Source organism: Rhinopithecus bieti, unplaced genomic scaffold, assembly GCF_001698545.2.
Source record: "Rhinopithecus bieti isolate Rb0 unplaced genomic scaffold, ASM169854v2 scaffold_23460, whole genome shotgun sequence".
Classification (NCBI taxonomy): domain Eukaryota; kingdom Metazoa; phylum Chordata; class Mammalia; order Primates; family Cercopithecidae; genus Rhinopithecus; species Rhinopithecus bieti.
The window spans coordinates 910,167-930,014 of NW_016811040.1; the positions used below are offsets into that span (position 1 = coordinate 910,167).

At 41.2% G+C, this 19,848-nt stretch overlaps 1 protein-coding gene across 8 annotated transcripts in view; it reads right to left on the bottom strand.

Annotated features, from left to right (window-relative positions):
* Nucleotides 1-19,848, bottom strand: part of THRB (thyroid hormone receptor beta) — a 377,294-nt gene that overhangs the window by 92,946 nt on the left and 264,500 nt on the right. For 7 of the 8 annotated variants that reach the window (XM_017893417.1, XM_017893418.1, XM_017893420.1 and 4 more), the window contains one exon: nucleotides 19,380-19,443. The exons of the other annotated variant lie outside the window; for it this stretch is intronic. In XM_017893417.1, the coding sequence (XP_017748906.1) occupies nucleotides 19,380-19,401 (22 nt within the window). In that variant the 5' untranslated portion in view covers nucleotides 19,402-19,443. The remainder of the gene's footprint in view (nucleotides 1-19,379; nucleotides 19,444-19,848) is intronic. 8 annotated transcript variants of the gene reach the window in all.

Here is a 19,848-nt window from a genome sequence, read left to right on the forward strand (position 1 = left end):
TATCTTCTAAGGGTGAGGCAATTGCAGCCCAGAGAGGTAAAGCATTTGTCACAGTCACAAAGGTAGTTTAAGGGGAACTGCTGTGCTTAGAATCTTCCTCAGGATGGGTTGACCAGCCTGATGGCAAATGGGAACTCTTGTAATTACTATGGGCGATTTCAGCAGGACGATTGCTTTGAGAGAGGTTCATCTATTTCCTCAGCAAAAACCATTTCAAGAAGCACAATCTCTCCTTGAAAATGAATGGAGGAAAGGGCATTTTTCTTTAGAAGCCCAGCTGGGCGCAGTGGCTCACGCCTGGAATCCCAGCACTTTGGGAGGCTGAAGTGGGTGGATTGCTTGAGCTCAGGAGTCCAAGACTAGCCTGGGCAACATGGCAAAACCCCATCTCTACCAAAAATACAAAAAATTAGCTGGGTGTGGTGGCACACACCTGTGGTCCCAGCTACTTAGGAGGCTGAGGTGGGAGGATTGCTTGAGCCTGGGAGGCAGAGGTTGCAGTGGGTCACTGCACTCCAGCCTGGGTGACACAGTGGGACCTTGTCTCAAAAATTTGAAAAAGCATATTGAGGACATTATGTCTACATGAATAGGGTTGTCTCATTTCGCCCATGGAGCAATGGTGTCTGAACACTGATGCTTGGGAAGTTGAAAGGCATAATTTTTGGAAAAAAGATCACAGCTTAAGATATAAACATTTCTAGTTATGAAAGTCTGGTCTGAGATATTTTCTGACCAAATAGTAACCAAAATGAGAAAAAATATTGTGCTGTTAACAATTATTCTGTTTGTTCTGGTACGTGTCTACAGATGACAGCTTCTGCGGAGAGAACAGAATTAACAAAATGGAGATGTCAAAATGCTCTCCAACCTAAATGTGGCATGTTCCTCTTGTGTATTTTCATTGTTACATTCACTTAGGACAATGTGGCAAGTTCAGGGGAAGGTGCTGCAAAATGGTCCATGCTCGCTACACCAAGGAGAATTGGCAGTTTGCTTCCCGTGAGGCCCTATCTATAACTGCCTCAATTCTCAGGATACATTTGCCTAGAAATATGAAAAGCTGGGGAGGGTGGGAGGAAACTGCCAAAGTGAGGAAGCTGCTCTGGAAGAAAAGTTCCATTCCTGCATGTTCCCTTCGTATGAGAATTATTTGGTGGATCCAAATAATTGGATACCTGGCTGGGGAGATCCCCAGCTGATGGATCTCACCCAGGTTGGTTTATTTGTTTGTTTGTTTTTTGCTTCTGTGGGGTATAGTTGGCAATATCTGGAGACATTTTTTGGTGGTCACAACTTGGAGTGTGTGTGCTACTAGCATCTAGTGGGTATAGGCCAGGGATGATGCTCAACATCTTAGACTGCACAGGCCAGCCCCCACAACAAAGAATTATCTGTCCCCAAATGTCAACAGTGCTGAGACTGAGAAACTGTGACGTGAGAAACTGCACTCCAGCCTGGGTGACAGAGCAAGACTCCATATCGCTTGAACCTGGGAGGCAGAGGTTGCAGTGAGCTGAGATCGTGCCACTGCACTCCAGCCTGGGTGACAGAGCAAGACTCTATCTCAAAAAAAAAAAAAAAAAAAAAGATGATGGGATTTATATAGCACTGCTCACTTTTAAAAGTCATAATATACATAAGTACATCTGTGGTGTGGTGCTTGTGAAATATAATCATGAATGCTTTTTTCTTACAAGCAATGTGATTTGCACCTGGTATTGATCATAATTGCTTTCCAGCAAGGGGTGAAACAGTACAGGAAACTTCCTGTTTCTCAACAAACCTTACTTTCATTTTCCTTCATTGCTAATATTGACTGGTAGGCTTTGATATGATACAGCCCATTTGTTAGGTATTCAAAATGTCCTGTCACCATAAACCTCAGGCTGTCTTCTCTCTGGACTGCCGTGGACCTATATTTGGATGGTACACTGTGTAGGCTTTTATCTTAAGCAAGTGAAGCAGACACAGCTTGAAAAAATAATGAGCAGTGGGGATGCACTGCAGAGATATCTTCTAAAATGAGAAGGCTTAGAAACTGAAGACTGTATTATTTTGCCAGCTTATGATGGTGCCAAACCAGAGTGATCCTACCTTGGCTAAGCCACACTGGAGTGACTTCATGAAGCTTTTATCTTGTTCTTCAGACTCTCTGTTTTTCCGACCCTCAGTTAGGGACATGTATGCTAAGATGATGTGCACCAATATTCCATGCCCAGTTTCGGAGGCAAATTAACCAGATTCATTGGTCCTAGTTCAATGGGGTCTGAGTAGTAAAATTCAGAGAATAGTTGCAGGCTAAAAAGGACCTTATTACTACGCCAGTTCAACTTTATAGAAAAGGGAATTGAGGCTGGGTGCGGTGGCTCACGCCTGTAATCCCAGCACTTTGGGAGGCCAAGGCAGGCGGATCACCTGAGGTCAGGAGTTAGAGACCAGCCTGGCCAACATAGTGAAACCCTGTCTCTACTAAAAATACAAAAATTGGCCAGGCGCAGTGGCTCACGTCCATAATCCCAGCACTTTGGGAGGCTGAGATGGGTGGATCATGAAGTCAGGAGTTCGAGACCAGCCTTGCCAACATAATGAAACCCTATCTCTACTAAAAATACAAAAACTTAGCTAGGCTTGGTGGTGGGTGCCTGTAATCCCAGCTACTTTGGAAACTGAGGCAGGAGAATCTCTTGAACCCAGGAGGCGGAGGTTGCGGTGAGCCGAGATTGCTCTATTGCACTCCAGCCTGTGTGACAGAGCTAGACTCTGTCTCGAAAAAACAAAACAAAACAAAAAACAAAACAAAAATTAGCCAGGCATGGTGGCAGGCGCCTGTAATCCCAGCTACTCAGGAGGCTGAGGAAAATTGCTTGCTTGAACTTGGGAGGCGGAGGTTGCAGTGAGCTGAGATCGCACCATTGTACTCCAGCCTGGGTGATAGAGAAATACTCTGTCTCAAAAAAAAAAAAAAAAAAAAAAAAGAAAAGAAAAGAGAATTGAGATCCATGAAGGTGATATGGTTTGATCCAGGCCACCTGGAGAGTTACAGGCAAAACCAAGCCTTGATCCCCTGCTATTATGCTGACACACAACACAGCCTTCCACCAGCAGCTTTCCACATAGTAGAGGGAGTGCTGAGACAGCCTGGGAGAAAGCTGGGTGAAGGTAAATAGCCCTCACCTAGATGAAGCGACCTCCTCATTTCAGTCACTAGATTCCTCTGTCTTCTGAACCTAATTTGGCCTCAAGATTAAGGCAGCAGCTGACTATTTAGGATTAAATAACACTGAGCCAAATCATTCAGATGATTCCTTCTGCCAAGATAACTGGCAGACCAGTGTGCCCCTGGGGAGTGGCAAACAATGCCATTCTTTAAGCAGAGTGAGCAACTCTAGCAATATGGTATGACATGAACAATGGGAGTGGAGAACAGTAGCAAAACCTGTAAGGGTGCCAAGTAGACCAGACCCTCAAATGGCAAGAGTTTCTGAGAGAGAGAAGAGAAGAACAGAGAAAACTGATTAGGAAGTGTGTTTGGTGAAATTATCACTAGACTGGGCCAAGCTGTCCCAGGTCCAGGAGCCTCATACTGTAGCCAATTTAGGCTTTGTCCTCTTGGCCAGTGCATGTGGAGATCAAGAGCCTTTATTTAGTTGATTTGTGGCACATGGAAAATTCTTGAGAAGGGTTGGGACTTGACAGGGTCAGGAAGCAAAGTACATTCTTAATCTTGGAAAGTTGGAATCTTACCCAGGACTCTATTAATTAAACACGCTAAGGACTGTGTACTTTGGAAGGAGAGGAAACTTATAATGGATAGAACTGTCCCTGCCTGAAACAGAGAGAAGGCTAATCCCAGCCCTGGTCAATATTTCCAGTTCTCCTTAAAGAATAGGTAGAGAAGAACCACATACAGAAGGATCTGTAGAAAAATCCTTATCTGGAAAGGAGAAGACAATATAATCAGATGCATTGTGGAGGGAGGCCCTAGCGAAGGATCCGGGAGCTTTGGTCTTAGACTTTCAGTGGTGGCTTCTGCACAAATATTCTAAAGGGATTTTAAAAATTAATGGGTAATTCTCAAGAATCAGGCCTGGAAAGTGTGACCAGAAGACTCATTTCTGAGCCAAACCTGTGACTCTTTAGTTTTTAGCTGTGGAATGGGTTGTTCAGGAAAACTGGATGGCATTTGGTTAATGGGGAATATAAAATGTATCCTCTAAGTTTGAAGCAAGATAACAAGACAGCTGCATTTGTTCCCATCACAGCTTTTGTGGCAAGGTTGGTGCATTTGGCCTGCAGATATGGTCCCTGTGGGGGATCATGATGATGGCACCTGTCACTTATTATTAGAGGCTCACTACCTACATTCTAGCCATGATGCTACGCACATTCCGTTATTTCTTTTGACCTTCACATGAATACTGACATAAGTAATGATCATCTCCGTTTCACAGGTGAAGAAGCTGAGTATTAAGAAAGGGAAAGCAACTTGCCCAACGTCACAGCTGAAGAGGTAGAGCCACAATGGACTTGAGGTTGATGTAACAAAGCCTGTGCCTTTAGCTCTTCTGTGGCATTAGGGCTCAGCAATGCAACTGTGGTTTAGGGCATATAAAATGGCTGGTGCAGGGCTAGCTGGAGTCAAGATAGTATGTACTTTGGTTTGAAGACCCGTTGTCCTCATTATGTGCCCCTTTTCTCCCCCAGACTATTCTGCATTTAAGGTGAAAAGATAAAAGAGATGTGAAATAAAACAGCTTCCTGGAAAGCATGATGCAAGAGAGTAAAAAGTAGGCTATCAAACAAACCAATATAAAGGTCCTCTGCTGTATTTGGAAGTCGTAGAAAACAATAAAACAAAAGCTGAGAGACAAGAAGGAGTCAAGGAGCACTGAAAGTGATGGTTTCTCAGGCAAAAACCCTCACCAGTCTCTGAATCCCAAAGACCGAGGCTGCAGCAGTGTCTGAGATGCCGACACAGTGTTATCCTCCTTCTCTCAGGGATCTTGCATGTCCCTCCTGATCTGTCAATGAGTAGGAGGGGCTGCTGCAAATTCACTGCCCTTCTGGTCCTCAGGAAGACACTCACCATCTCTGAAGACCCTCGTCCTCTCATTTGTAAAGGAGGCTTAGCAATGGAAAGGCCACCAGTCTTGAAGAGGGTTCTCCACTTTGATGTTTCTGTTTACTCTTGTTGGGACTGAACAAGTATTTGTTTGCAGCTCAAATTATGTTTCATGCCCTTGCAAATTAAACATGCTTCATAGACATAAATAAACATTCTCACCCCATCAATTCAATTACAAACAACAGGAACAATGGAAACATTTGAAACGTTTTCCACTTGACCTATCCATCTTACAGATCCATCATTCACTAGTTTATTCTATCTAGAATTTCTAGGGATGAACCTATCTTCACAGCTTAGCTATAGGGGGCCAAAAAAGCAAGAGTACTAACATTTACTGAGTGCTTTCTCATGACAATAACTGTATATACATCATTTATTATTCTAGGCTCTGTGCCTTTAAAAATATAATCTCTGCTATTTCCCCAGAGTGTACCACAGGACTTGACATGTAGTAGGCTCTCAATAAGTGTTTACTAAACGATTTAATTAATTCATACCACAACTCTAGGATGCTATCTGTCCCCATTTTACAAGGAGAAAATTGAGGCTTACGCAACTTGCTCCAAGTCACAAGGTTACTTAGTGGAAAACTGGGGATTTGAACACAAGGACACATGACTCCAAAGTCTGTTTGCTTTTCACTACTCCATGCCAACTCCAACAGCAACCAGGAAAGGTGGGTAAAACAGACCATCCTAGCCCTGTCTAGAAATGTTGATAATACCTGGAAGAGGGTCAGAGGACTGAAACAGACACTTTTTAAACAAAAAGGTGACTTCACTATAAAGATCAAGTCCTTCCTGAACTGACCTCCATAATGTTATTATGCATTTGTATAGCCCTTTGTGACACAGACTCATCATCAAAATCTGTGCACTCCTTACTTCCTGGGCACACAGCTAGACTGCATTTTCCAGCTCCCTTGCAGTGAGACATGGCCATGTGACTGAGGTCTAGCCAATAGAATGAATGAAAGCATTGGGCACTATTTCCAGGCCTGGCCTGTGAAACACCTTTAGTGGAGAAAATTCTGAAGTCCTAGAGGTAGATGGGGATGTAAGAAGGAAAGAACCTGGGTTCATAAATGACCCTGACAAGTGTCACCTGCCAACCAAGAACATGTGGTACTACTAGACTTAACTTGAGTTAGAAATAAAATTCTGTTGTACGAAGTCACTGAGATTTGGGATTCATTTATTGCAGCGGAGAGCATTATTTTGCTAATAGATGCTTTACAATTCTAAATAGCTTGGCTATCTTTTGTATTACTCAATAGTTAAAAAATCCAATCAGAGTCAATGGAAGCTTAAGGTGTGAGGAGTGTGAAGGCAAACAACCGAACTGTCTGCGTGATGCACTGCTGCAGGGTCACACGTTTATTACTTTAAGTTAATAGGCTTCGTTTCTCCACCTGTAATTTCATGGCATTGAACTAGATGGTCTCTAAGATTCCTTCCAATGCTAAACTTCCATGAGTCTTGTCAGATGTTAAAAATGTGAATTGCTGTGTTTAGAAACTGTGATCTCTTGACTATGAGCTTCTCAAAGGCAAGAACTATTGCTCAGTCATGTTTATATGCTTAGTATGTAATATCTGAGATGCTCAAAAAATGTTAAATTGTATTAGAATTTTCTGTTGAGAAACTTAAAGAATTTACGAATGTTCTGATTTATCCCAATAATTTCTTAATCTAATGTAGAGCATGGTGTTAAAAGATTAAAATTCTCATGAATATTTTCATTATGCATTACTGAGTTTGATAGGCTATTTTATATTCATTTACATAGATATCTTTGAAGAATGATTTTATAATAATACTGAAAGATTTTTTTGATTAAAGGTAATGCCAGCAGTAATTGGTATTCTGATGGCTTCATTTATGGTTCCATAGTCCTTGTACCCCAATTTTCTCAACCCTAAGTAGGAATTATACCCTTATAATATTAAAATAATAAATATTATAAGAATTATAAGACATTAATATAATATTTAAACAATATAAGAATGTAATTCCTACTTAGAGCTGAGAAAATTGGGGTACAAGAATATTCAGAATTTTCTTATTCAAATGTCTCTAACCTGAGGTCTATAAAAGCAGTGTCAGAGGAAACTATGAGCCATTTAAAAAGTTTGAAAAGGCCCAAGGGAAGTTGTACAAAAATATGAGGCAGTCTATGACACTTCCATGAAAATGCCTTCAGATGTTTGAAAAGATATAGAAATTTTTCTATACATATGTATAGCGTGGGAACATTGATTATTTCATCCTGCTCATTGAAAACATCAGATTAGTAACCAAATATGTCTTTGATGATTAAAAACCGGTCAGTGAATGCTATTACTTCATAAAAGCGGTTTGGCAGGTAAAATGTTTGAAAGCAGCCGGGCGCGGTGGCTCACGCCTGTAATCCCAACACTTTGGGAGGCCGAGGTGGGCGGATCACGAAGTTAGGAAATCGAGACCATCCTGGCTAACACGGTGAAACCCCGTCTCTACTAAAAATGCAAAAAATTAGCCGGGCGTGGCAGCGGGCGCCTGTAGTCCCAGCTACTCCGGAGGCTGAGGCAGAAGAATGGCGAGAACTCGGGAGAAGGAGCTTGCAGTGAGCCGAGATCGCGCATCTGCACTCCAGCCTGGGCGACTGAGCCAGACTCTGTCTCAAAAAAAAAAAAAAAAAGTTTGAAAGCACGGGGTTCAAGGGAGGTGTGTGTTGGAATAAAATAACAAGAGGATCTTGGCAAAAAAAGAAATGTTGAAAATCACAATTTGACACTATGCAAGTAAAATGAAATTGAATTATGGGAAGCCAGTGCTTTTTACACACTTTTTTATTGGCAGTAGTGGGAAGGTATGTTTCCCCTCCCATTTTCTGCTATGACTTCCTACATGATGTGATTGCATCATGCTAAGTCCTACATCCTGCAGGATGCTGGGCATTCAGGAAAATACTGTGTGGTGTGGTCCCTTGCCTTGGCTGGCCCAGGAACTGATGCCTGTTAAAAAATTAAGCAACAATAATAATCATAGCAACAAATGTTTAAAGATGCTTATTTTATCAGGGATTGCAGAAAGGAAGAGATTGTATGAAAAACGATCTACTTCCTTTTGCCTGAATTGTTTGCTTCAAATCTTATGTTTAGATTACTGTTTCATTAAAAATATCTTTTCTGGCCGGACGTGGTGGCTCATGCCTGCAGTCCCAGCGTGCTGGGAGGCCGAGGTGGGCGGATCACGAGGTCAGGAGATTGAGACCATCCTGGCTAACATGGTGAAACCCCATCTCTACTAAAAAATACAAAAAAATTAGCCGGGCATGTTGGCAGGTACCTGTAATCCCAGCTACTCAGGAGGCTGAAGCAGGAGAATGGTGTAAACCCAGGAGACAGAGCTTGCAGTGAGCCAAGATTGCGCCACTGCACTCCAGCCTGGGCGACAAATTTTTTGTCTCTCTTACTTTTTTATAAAAAGAAAAGTCCTTAGCTGTATGGAAAATTAGAAAATTCTAGCGAGGGTGCTAAATTTGAATGTGACACTGGTGAGAAGACATGAATTATGGGAATGGGCTAAGCAAAGCTATAGACATTTAAGCTTAGCTACAAAACAAAGTTCTTAAAAACGTACAAACATTCATTTACATCTGTTTTTTTTTCCCCATTGTAGGATCATAATTCTATTGGCTGTTTTGTCCACAATAAATTAAGTTAGCGAGTATCTACTATGTGCCAGGTACTCCCTCATAATGGCTGTTGTATGTTGTGCCCCAGTGCTCCAGACTCTATGTTAAGTGATTTATATAAATCTTACATCCTCACCACAATTCTTTGAGAAAAGTTCAGCATTTTCAGCATTGGGATTTTTAAGATTTCCCCATGTGAATTAAACATGTAGATCAGGCTGAGAACAATAACCCTATGGGGACTGCTCACCAGAGTGCTATATTCTCTTCAGACCCCAAAATGGAAGTCCTTTCATTTATTTAAAAAATTAAAAATAATAAGTAAATAAATACTTCCTCCCATAACCAAAAGCACCACACATCTAAAAACAATACATTAAAGCAGCATAGAATAGCATTCTAAGCTCAGGCATGGTGGCTGATGCCTGTAATTCCAGTACTTTGAGAGGCCAAGATGGGCAGATTGCTTGAGCCCAGGAGTTTAAGACCAGCATGGTCAACATGGTAAGACCCTGTCTCTGCAAAAAATAATAAAAAAAAATTTAGCTGAGTGTGGTGGTGTGTGCCAGTGGTTCCAGCTACTCACAAGGCTAAGGTGAGAGGATTAACTGAGCCTGGGAGGTCTCCTTGGGAGGAGGAGGCTCACTATCTCCATGGCAGTGAGCCGTGATCACACCACTGCACTCAAGCCTGGGTGACAGAGTATGAGATCCTGTCTCAAACAAAACAAAACAAAACAACAAAAAATAGGATTCTAAGCTCGATGCCTATAAAATCATTTGTGGGACAGAGAAACAAGTTTCCTCATGACTGTTCCATTTCTTGAATGACAAATGCTGGCCTTGGAGTGCAGGCCCGAAGGACTTTGTGATCATTTGAGCTGGAGAGTTTGCTGTTCCGATGAGTCATCTGGATAAGTGAAGATGCTGATGTTCACTGGTCAAATGCATGGTTTCAGGAACCATGAGTCTGTCATTTGTGGGCAAAAGAACAATAGACACCTATACCGTCATCGGGAGTAGAGCATCACTAATTACATTTCAATTTGCCCACCCTAGGTCAGGTTAGGCCTAGATTAAAGGGTAATATTTTAGATTTCTTTTGTAGGTACTCAGATGGCCAAACTAACATTTTCTGGGGAGTGGGGGAACCCTCTACATCAGTGATTCTCAAACTTCTGTGTGCATCAGAATCACCTGGAGAGCTGAATAGGCACAAGAAAAGCCAAGGCACTTGTCACTAGGTAAGATGGTTGGCTAGAATTTTTTTTCCTTTTAAACTAAATTTCCCAGTGATTCTGATCCCACCACCAAGTTTGAGAACAACAGCTCTTTTCTTAACACCGGATGCATAGTAGAATCACTTGAGTTAAAAAAACAAAGCTACCAGAGGTTTCACCTTAGACTGATTTATTGGAATCTCTCAGGGTGGGGCACAGACACTGGTATTTTTTAACAGATTCCCCCAGTTGACCTGTAATAGGCAGCAGAGTTGAGAACCACTGTGTCCCACTGGGTTGTACTTTAGAATTACCTGGACAGTTTTAAAAGAATGCTGAGTCTTGGGCCCCCACCTGGGGATTACTATTAAACTGGTCTAGGATGGCATGGACATCAGGACTTTAAAAAGCTCCCAGAGTGGCCAGGTGTGGTGGCTCATGCCTGTAATCCCAGCACTTTGGGAGGCTGAGGGGGATGGATCAGTTGAGCCCAGGAGTTCGAGACAAGCCTGGGCAACATGGCAAGACCCCATCTCTACAAAAAATATAAAAATTAGCTGGGTGTAGTGGTGAGTTCCTCTAATCCCAGCTACTCTGGAGGCTGAGATGGGAGAATCACATGAGCCTGGAAGGTGGAGGTTGCAGTGAGCCGAAATCATGCCACCACACTCCATCCTGGGCCACAGAGTGAGACCCTGTCTCAGAAAGAAAGCTCCCAGAGGGATTCTAATACGCAGCCAAGTTTGAGCAGGTCAAAGTCAGGTCCTCTTCCAAAGAGAGGGATCAAATATCTGGTCACCTGGCTGTCATTTTGGAAACTGAAGTTGTTCTAGAAGCAATTGTCTGAATCTCTAGGAGTTCTGAGGGAGGTTTTTGCTAATCTGACTAAATTTGCTGAGATTTTATTAATTTGGTCTCAGCTTACTAAAAAGGAGAAGGAATGCTTAATACATCTTCCTTGGAAATGCACCACGATAAAGACAAAGAACTTCAGCCAAGGTTAAAAGAAAAGAAAAGAAAAGAAAAGAAACATAATCACCATTTGAAGTCATTTAACCCACAGTTCCCCAGTGTTTGGGAACTGATGGTCCAAATACTCAACAGTTTGCTGTGGTGACCCTGGGCAAGACACTTCACCACATTGGCTTCAGCCTGCTAATGTGTGAACTATGGCTTAGAGAAAATGACTCAGTTCAGTTACAGTACCAAGACAAGAAAGCATCTGCACTCTGCAGGCTTGGGGAACTGGCATTCCACACTAGTTTCTTTTTACAACACAGCCAAATTCCAGAGTGAGAATGTCATCATAGCCAAGACTTGAAAGAAAAGCAAAGATGGATAAAACAAGCGCCTGGGACTTTTCAGATGGCAATGGTGGCAGGTCGTGGTGCCATATAAAAATAACTCTTGGCTCACTGCAAACAAAATAACACCATATAGTCATTAGAAACCAAATTCTTGTTGGGAAAATTATTTTCTTTTGAAGGGATTTGCACCTATATACGTGCAACTGCTGTGGACTTTAGTGGCATTTAGGAGAATAGAGAGGAAGATACATCCCCACATAACGGAACCCTGTTACGTTACAGTTGTTATTTGTGACTGCTAGGAAAAAGAAATCAGGTAGAGATGTGCTGGGCAGCACTTGGTTACAGCAGGGCTTGCAGGAGACTGAGACGAATTTATCAGAATGGTGATGGTGGGGATAATGGGGATGATGATGTGGGGGGCAATAATCATGGTGGAGGTTGGTGTGATGGTGATTGTGGTGGTGGTGGGAGTGGAGGTGGAATGGGGTTGGGTGTGGCTTGCGGTTGGAGTACGAGAAGAAGCCAGCTTTGTAAAGGGTGCGTTCTAGGAAGGGTACCTTTTGTAAAGGGTGCGTTCTAGGAAGGGTGCCTTCTGTAAAGGGTGCCTTCTAGGAAGGGTGCCTTCTGTAAAGGGTGCCTTCTAGGAAGAATACAGGAGTTGCTGAGAAAGAACTTTTTTTTCACTCTTCTGCTCCCATCTTCTACTCTCTGTAAAGTCTTGTCCTTTTGACATTTCAACTTCCTGATTACCTAGCTGCAGCTCAAATTTGGAAACTGAAGTTGTTCTAGAGGTAATTTTCTAAGAGTTGCTGGGAGATTTGAGGGAAGGTTTTCGTTAGTCTGACTGGATTTGGTGAGATTTTGTTAATCTGGTCTCTTTCAGAAGCTCCCTACTTTTCTGTAGTAAGTTTCTCTTCCAAGAGAAGTTCAGGAAGTTAAAGAGGAGGGATGAGGACAGAGACAGTCAGAACACAGGAGGACCAGTCCTTCTTCAGGTAGCCCACAGGGCATGTTTTACCCAGTCACACCGCATGAAGAGTTACCGTTCCTTCTGTTTCATGAGGAAAAAAGGAGCATTTGCTCTTCTTTTAAAGAAAAAGGTGATGTGTTAGCAGTACAGACATTCTTCCTGGTGGTCTTTTGATTTGCCCCTTATTATGGTAGAAACTGGAGAAACTCGTGAACTAAGGCACTGATCTCCTCTCTTCCCTAGTCTGGATGGATGTCGAGGGGTGATTTTCTCTTCTACCAATTTATGTGTGACAGAAGTAAGATGACAAATATTTATGATTTTCCCTTCCTTTGCTTTCCAAGGTAAGTGGGGTCCCAAGGAAGATCTGTTTATTTTGCTGAGTGGGGTTTTAAAAGGAAATACATATCGAGGAAGTGGAGAGAAGAGGTTCACAATCTTGAAGGTGGAGGCAGTAGTGGGGAGAAGAGGGAGGGGAGAGGAGGGTCCAGATTTCTGACTGCAGTGGGGAGGGGAGGCAGTGTGTACACCAGACTCATCAGGGTTTTAGCCTCTGGGGAGAGAGGGAGAAGAGGATGTGAGGTTTCAGCAGTTCCTGTGAGGCATGGATCTGTGGGAGAGATGTCTGAGCATGAATTTAAAGACTTTCAGTGTGATGTGTGTAATAGCCTCCCTTCTGCCCTCAAGGAATTTGGGGGAAGATGGATGCTTCCTTTCTAGCTTACTGACAGTGAGATTTTTATTTATTTTAGAAGTGACAGCATGCAGAGCGAGGAGCAAAAAGGCCCTCATCACATTGTGTGGTTAAATATCCAAGAAATAAAACCAAAGCTTAGCCAACAGTAGAGCTAGCTATTTGGGCTATTTTTCTTTCTGCCAAACTATTCATGGGAACATTCGTAATGTGTATAGATGGCTGTATGGAATCCAAGGCCACGTTTTATTTTTGATCACATCTGGGGAGACAGGAATTCAGGAGAAAGTGCAATAAACCTCCAGACTTCCCTTCAGAATGGCTATGCCAGGAGTGTGTCCATCTATCTAAAGCCTCCCAGCTCTATAGCACTGTGGGAAGGGGAGCCAAGGGTCGTGTTGGCACTCTGCATTGCTGCTCTCCTTTGGCTTCTGTTATTACTTCATCTACACCTGTAACCAGCCCAAAGGCCTGGCGATTGGCTGTTCTGACTTTGGGAGAAGGGACAGAAGGACCTCCACCAATCAGGTTTGCCCTCCCTTGCCTCAGAGGCTCACCACTTTGTGTGAGTGTTTGGTGCACAAAGGTAAGAATGCAAGAGTTAAAGGTAAGTACGAGAGAGAAAAATCTTCAACTTTCAGCAAGTCATTCCTGCATCTAATGAAAAAGAACTACATGTTGAAATAAAAGTGCTAACACATTCCAAAGAGCCCATTGAGGTCTGTCCCTCAGTACTCATCAGAAGATATTACTAAGTTTGACAACAAAGAAATAAATCATAAATGGTACCTCAGTAGAACTCACTATATATAAACTAAAACTTTCGTATGTCCAAAATGCTATGGAACCATATTTACAATTTATTTGTAAATGGTTTGAAATAAAATTAGACAGAGATAGAGAGAGAAAGAAGATTAAAACAAATGTGATAAAATGCTAACATTTTAAGACTTAGGGTAAAGGATGGCTTGGAATTCTTTGTATTAATTTTGCAACTTTCCTGTAAGTATAAAATTATTTCAAAGGAAGAAAATTTAAAAGGTTAAATATTGCCATAAACAAAAGAAGAGATATGTATAAATTGAGAAAAATATATACACTGTTTATGACAGAAAATGAATTAATTCCCTAATATCTAAATCATTAAGAAAAAGACAAATACCACAACAGAAAAGTTAAACAAACAGGTTATGTTATAAAAGGTGAAGTTTGAGTCACCAATCAATGTGTGTGTGTGTGTGTGTGTGTGTGTGTGTGTGGTATACAGTCAAATTTATAATCAAGAAGAAAAATATAAAGTTTTGAAAGGCTTGATACAATTTTGCCTAATAAATTCCCTCCTCAAAAACAAACAAATAGGCTAACTGCACCGAACATTTCTACATTTGAAGGGTATATGCTTAAACGGAGGCTGAACTGCTGTTGGATGTCTCAGTTGGTCCAATAATCTGGCTAAAATTTGAAAACAGAAACAGTTTTTAAAGCCGTTCAGTCCCTTTGACCCACCATTTCTCTTAATACAGTAGAGTTTATCCTGAGGAAATTATCAGAAAGATGCAAAATTATGTACAAGGCAGTTCATTATATATTCATCATGTCTATATATATGTAATAAATACGTATTCATCATATATTATTTATAACAATATTATGTTAATAGCCTAACAATCAGGGACTATATCACCATATGATGAATTACTAAGTGGTCATGAACAAAATCCTTTTGAGGAAGCGTGTTTATTGACAACAGGAAACATGAACCATATGTACACTGTTAACATTAGTTATTTTTGAATGGGTCATTATTTTGCAGTCAGTAACCTTTTGAAGCCATGGAGAGCCATTCTATGTGGGTTGTAGGACATATGCACCACTGTGACTCTATTTCTGAAGGAAGAAATGGCCATTAAGGAGCAGTTGAAAAAATCTAACGGACACCTGAAGGTCCACCTTTGAAACATGGCATGGGCTTCACAATAAAATGCCGAGTTTTCCCAACTTAAATGTTTTGTCTGACTCTGAAAAACTTGTTCAGTAGGACGGTCTCAAAACACAAAATGCATTGCCTCAATATTCACTTTTTCTTTATACTCAACCATCAGTGTATGTATGCCTTACTTTATGAACATGTGATTTATAACTATTCAAATTTTAGAAGTGGAAGGCGAACTAGGGATGAACTGCTTTCACTTTCTCATGTCATAGGTAAGGGATTCAAGATCTAGGGAGATGAAGTGACTTGCTTAGTTAACTTAGCAAAAGAAGACTCTAACTTTGATATTTAACATGTAGCATATTCACATCTTAGCATAAATTCCCCTATGCTGTTGATCATGGTTTAATCCAAAATAGAGCTCGTATATCCATAACACACAAACAGGTTCTACAGTTAATGAGAAAAAGACAAAAACTACAGTGGGCAAATGGACAATAACTATGAATAAGCAAGTTACAGAAGCAGAAATGCGAGTGGCGAATAAATGTGTAAAAAATGCCCAACCTCAGTAGTAATAAGGGAAATTTTAAAAAACCTGTGTTGTTCTCAATTTTGCTTAACAAATGAGCCCCTCCCAAAGCAAGCTCACAAGAAACAGTACAAAGATCACATGGTGGAAAATACTGGGGTAACATCTGAAAGCTCCTATCTATCTTGGCACATATCCCTCCCCTGCTACTGAGGGATACTCAAGAATAATGCCTTGACAAAGAAAATACTTTCCCACAGGAGGGAAGTTAAACAAACAAGCAAGTCACAAAGAAGTCTGAGTTAAATAACTGAATCGGTAATACATTATTCACATTAAAGGCGTCATAATAGAGTGACTTTAAATTACTGGAGGCCCAGTTTCAATGAAAACATCAAATACTTTGCCAGCTTTATGCCATATCTTAATTTCCTACAGCCAGGTTCAGTGCAAACATAATAGGTCCTTGTTTTTGCCTCTTCCAGCACAGTTTGAATTCTTGGTTTCCTGTTCAGTCAAGGCCAAAAGCCTCTAACTTTGGTATTTAACATTTTAGCTACTCATATCTTAGAACAAATTTCCCTATGCTGTGGATCATGGTTTTATTCAAAATCGAGCTCATTATATTGTCATCAATGTCAGCAGAATTTCCCTCATATTATCTAGGAAGTGATGCTTAATTCCAGACTGATAAAATACTCTATTAAGGTACTTTCTTACTTCCTTCTTTAAGAATTGTATTTTTTTTTCTTGTTTCTGCCAAGGTTGGAAGGAAGCGCATTTTTTGATGAATGATTTCATATAGTCCTAATTTCAAATTAGGTGGCGTAAAACAGTGAGAAAATTTTGGCAAAATCTGACTCTACTGTAGCTGATATTAAGTAACCTCAAAAAATAAACAATTATTCATTTGAGTTAGTGCAAAGTACATAAATTTAATAAGCACTATGGTTGAAAGAGCCTACAAAAACATGCCTCCTTCATCTGAAAATGCTGACCTGTTCTGTTTTAGGAAAATAGATTCAATATTAACTACTGATCATTTAAAAAATGGTTTTCTTTTCATAAGGGTTTAATTGATTTCCTGTGTTGAATAGCAGTAATATTACCTACTATGCTTTTCAAAGGAAAAAATATACATATTTGGCCTTTGAAGTATGCTCCTAGATCAAGCACTTAGTTCTGACAGCTTATAACTTCATTATGGTCTTCCTTTGGGTTTCTTAAAACACGTACCCTAAGCCCACTGCAATCAAAAGAGGGAAAAGAACATTGTTTTATCTCAAACACAAACAAGGGCATTTAAAGTAATGATTTTCTCATCTAAGCCCACTAACATAAACTGTGTATACACACACACACACACACACACACACACACACACACACACACACACACACACACACATATACTTCAGACACATGTATATGTGTCTGGAGTATGTTTCTTTTGAAAATAGAGCTACAATTAGTTTCTCCACTATGAAGCAAATGCTGGAAGTGAAAACTCCCTCCTCCACTAGGAGGCAGCTGGGGTTCTGGCTCAGTCGGCGAGGAAAGCATCCCAGCTTCCACAAAGACGGGCTGAAAAGCTGGCTTACCCTAGAGCTGTCTGCGAGTGGGCCTAGATTCCTAGCTCAGCTCTCAAGCTCACTCAGCCTTGGGGGTTCTGCTCAGTAATGAGATGGTTTGCAGCTAGAAGGGAACTGCCTGCACCACCCTGGACTCTAGAACAAGGGTCCACAAACTATGGGCCAAAGCTGACCTGCTGCCTGTTTTATACATTTTCTAGTAAACCACAGCCAAGCCTATTTATTTATATATAGTTTATGGCTTTTCATGCTACAATGGCAGAATTGAGTAATTATGACAGACACTGTATGGGCTGCGAAGCCAGAAATATTTATTCGCTGGCCCTTTACAACAACAACAAAAATTGCCAGAGGGGCTGACCCAGAGGCGCTGGAATGAATGGTCACTCTGCCTAGATGAACTGCGCTGTACCTAGAACTAATCCCCGCAGCAAGCGAAGACCATTTTATTACCTACTTTTATACCATGTTTTGCCATTTCATATGTCTTGGGGTATGTTCTTTGAGTCTAAATCTTTGGACACCTTTTTAGGTGGGCAAATTATCATGGAGTAGAGAGAGCCATCCTTATAGCACCTGCTCTCACCCTGTCCTTTATCAGAAAGGAATACTGTCCCTCCATTTTGCAGCGTGGCTACCTGCTGTCTGGTATCTGTGTGCTCACACCCGTGTGTGCTTGTGAAGACTTAGGCCATCCCTCCTTCTGACTGAGATTCCCATTCATCCCAACAGAAACATTGAGGCTGTAGCTAAGGTTGAATGTGTTTGTTTATGACATAAGGAGTGGCGGAGAATTTGACCTAGTTGGCAGTGGAATAGATGTCGGAGTGGGTGCATTTTGGTGCCTGTTGATATGAAATAAGATATGTGATTCCGATGCCCTCAACTCCTACAGGCATGAATCATTGTGGTTTGCCCAGGCACCCCATCTTTTTGCTGTATCAGGAGCTCCAGTATGGGTGGGTAGAGAGGCTGGGCAAAGATGCTGGGAGAGATAAAGTTTATGGTCATTGGGAGGCTTCAAAACTTTCAGAAGGCTGAGTGGCAACTTCCAGTTGCTTCAGTTTCTCAGGTCTACTGGATAATAAGTTCTTGGAGCAATCTGTCCTGCATGTTTAGTTCATCACAGGGTGATGACATGAATAGATAACCAAAGGTCAGGCTGCATCCTCGACACACAGAGGTCTATGGGGACCTGCCCTGCTGCCATGGTAACAAAAAGGACAGTGGTGGGCTTGCTGCTAGGCTGGAAGGTATGTAGCTAAAGTCATAAACTGACAGCTCATGGCTTGATTCTAGTTAGCAGACATATTTCGACTGAGCCATACGTCTATAAAATTTTTATAAGTTATTTGCTAACATCTGAAATTTAGGATATTTCATTTAAAATCTGAATTTCCAACTTCTCTTGCAAATTTGAAATCTGTGGACACATGGGGCTTAATTCCTTCTTGTCAGTGATTGCTTAGAGTGGGAGGTGGCTTCCTTTTGGAGAGAACTAGAGTTCTCCAGCTTTGTTTTTCCTTTTACCCAACCTTTGCCATCACTGGTGTTATCGGCCTGTTCCCTGGTACCTTTGAGTGTACAACCATCGCTCTATAAATTGCACAAAGAATTTGCACTATTGCAACCTTGCATTCCTCCAAGATCATTCTGTCTCTCCTTTGACCCTTGCTAAGAGTTTTATAACTGACTTACACCTTACATGATCTAATCCTATCCCATTCTGACTCTACTGCTGAATGGAATAAACAGCCAACCTTTGAAAATATATACTTTCTGTGGTCACAAAGTATGTAGAGCCATTTATTATATTAATTGGAATGACTGTAAGAAGTAGACATACACTGTATGCAGTGGCTCACTGTCAATCCAAGCACTTTGGGAGGCTGAGGTGGGAGGATCACTTGAGCCCTGGGAGGCTGGGGCTGCAGTAAGCCATGAGTGCACCACTGCACTCCAGCCTGGGTGTCAGAGCAAGACCCTGTCTCCCAAAAAAAAAAAAAAAAAAAAAAAAAAGAAAGAAAGAAAGAAAAGAAAGAAAAGACAATAGCAAACTTAGTGTTCAATGGCTAAAGAGTGGCTAAAAATGAATAGTCATTTCCTCTCCATCACCTTTCTGGGGAGGATGCATCTTATAATGTCAGAAGAACATGGAAGTACATTTGTAGGGATGTATTCACAGGATTTAATAACACTTATTGGTTTGGAAATAATGGTGGCTAAAACTCGCAAGTTAATCTTTAAGAACCTATAATTTCACTTTAGGTGGAACAAAAATGGAGACAACAAAGAAAATGTAAAAAAAAAAAAAAAGATACCTGTCATACTGTTGGGAGTCATAGGTTAGTAATCATTCTGGATCCCTTTTTTCACTGACATCTCCTACAAAGAAAAAATACAAAAAAAAAAAAAAAATCACAGATTACACTCTGCATTTTCCATAATGGTTTTGTTCCAAACAATATCATATGCATTAATCACCTTGAAGCAATATTTGTTACTCTCAACTCAGAACTGGGGACATTGAAGCATAGGTGGGCTATGTGATATGTGTAAATTTGTAAGACCTCTTAATTTTCATCTCAGGGTTCCTTCTATAAACATGTTTTAAAAATACATTTTTTTCAAGGTCAAATTTTTCATCTCAGCTTTTGAAGAAAGCTACCAGCCCACTGACTTGCTGTTTATCCCAAGAGTGGCTAAGATGTATTAGCATCTCTAATCTAGATCTTGCTTCTCCAGGTGTGGTCTGTGGGCCAGCAGTCTCGGGATTGCCTGAGAGCTTGT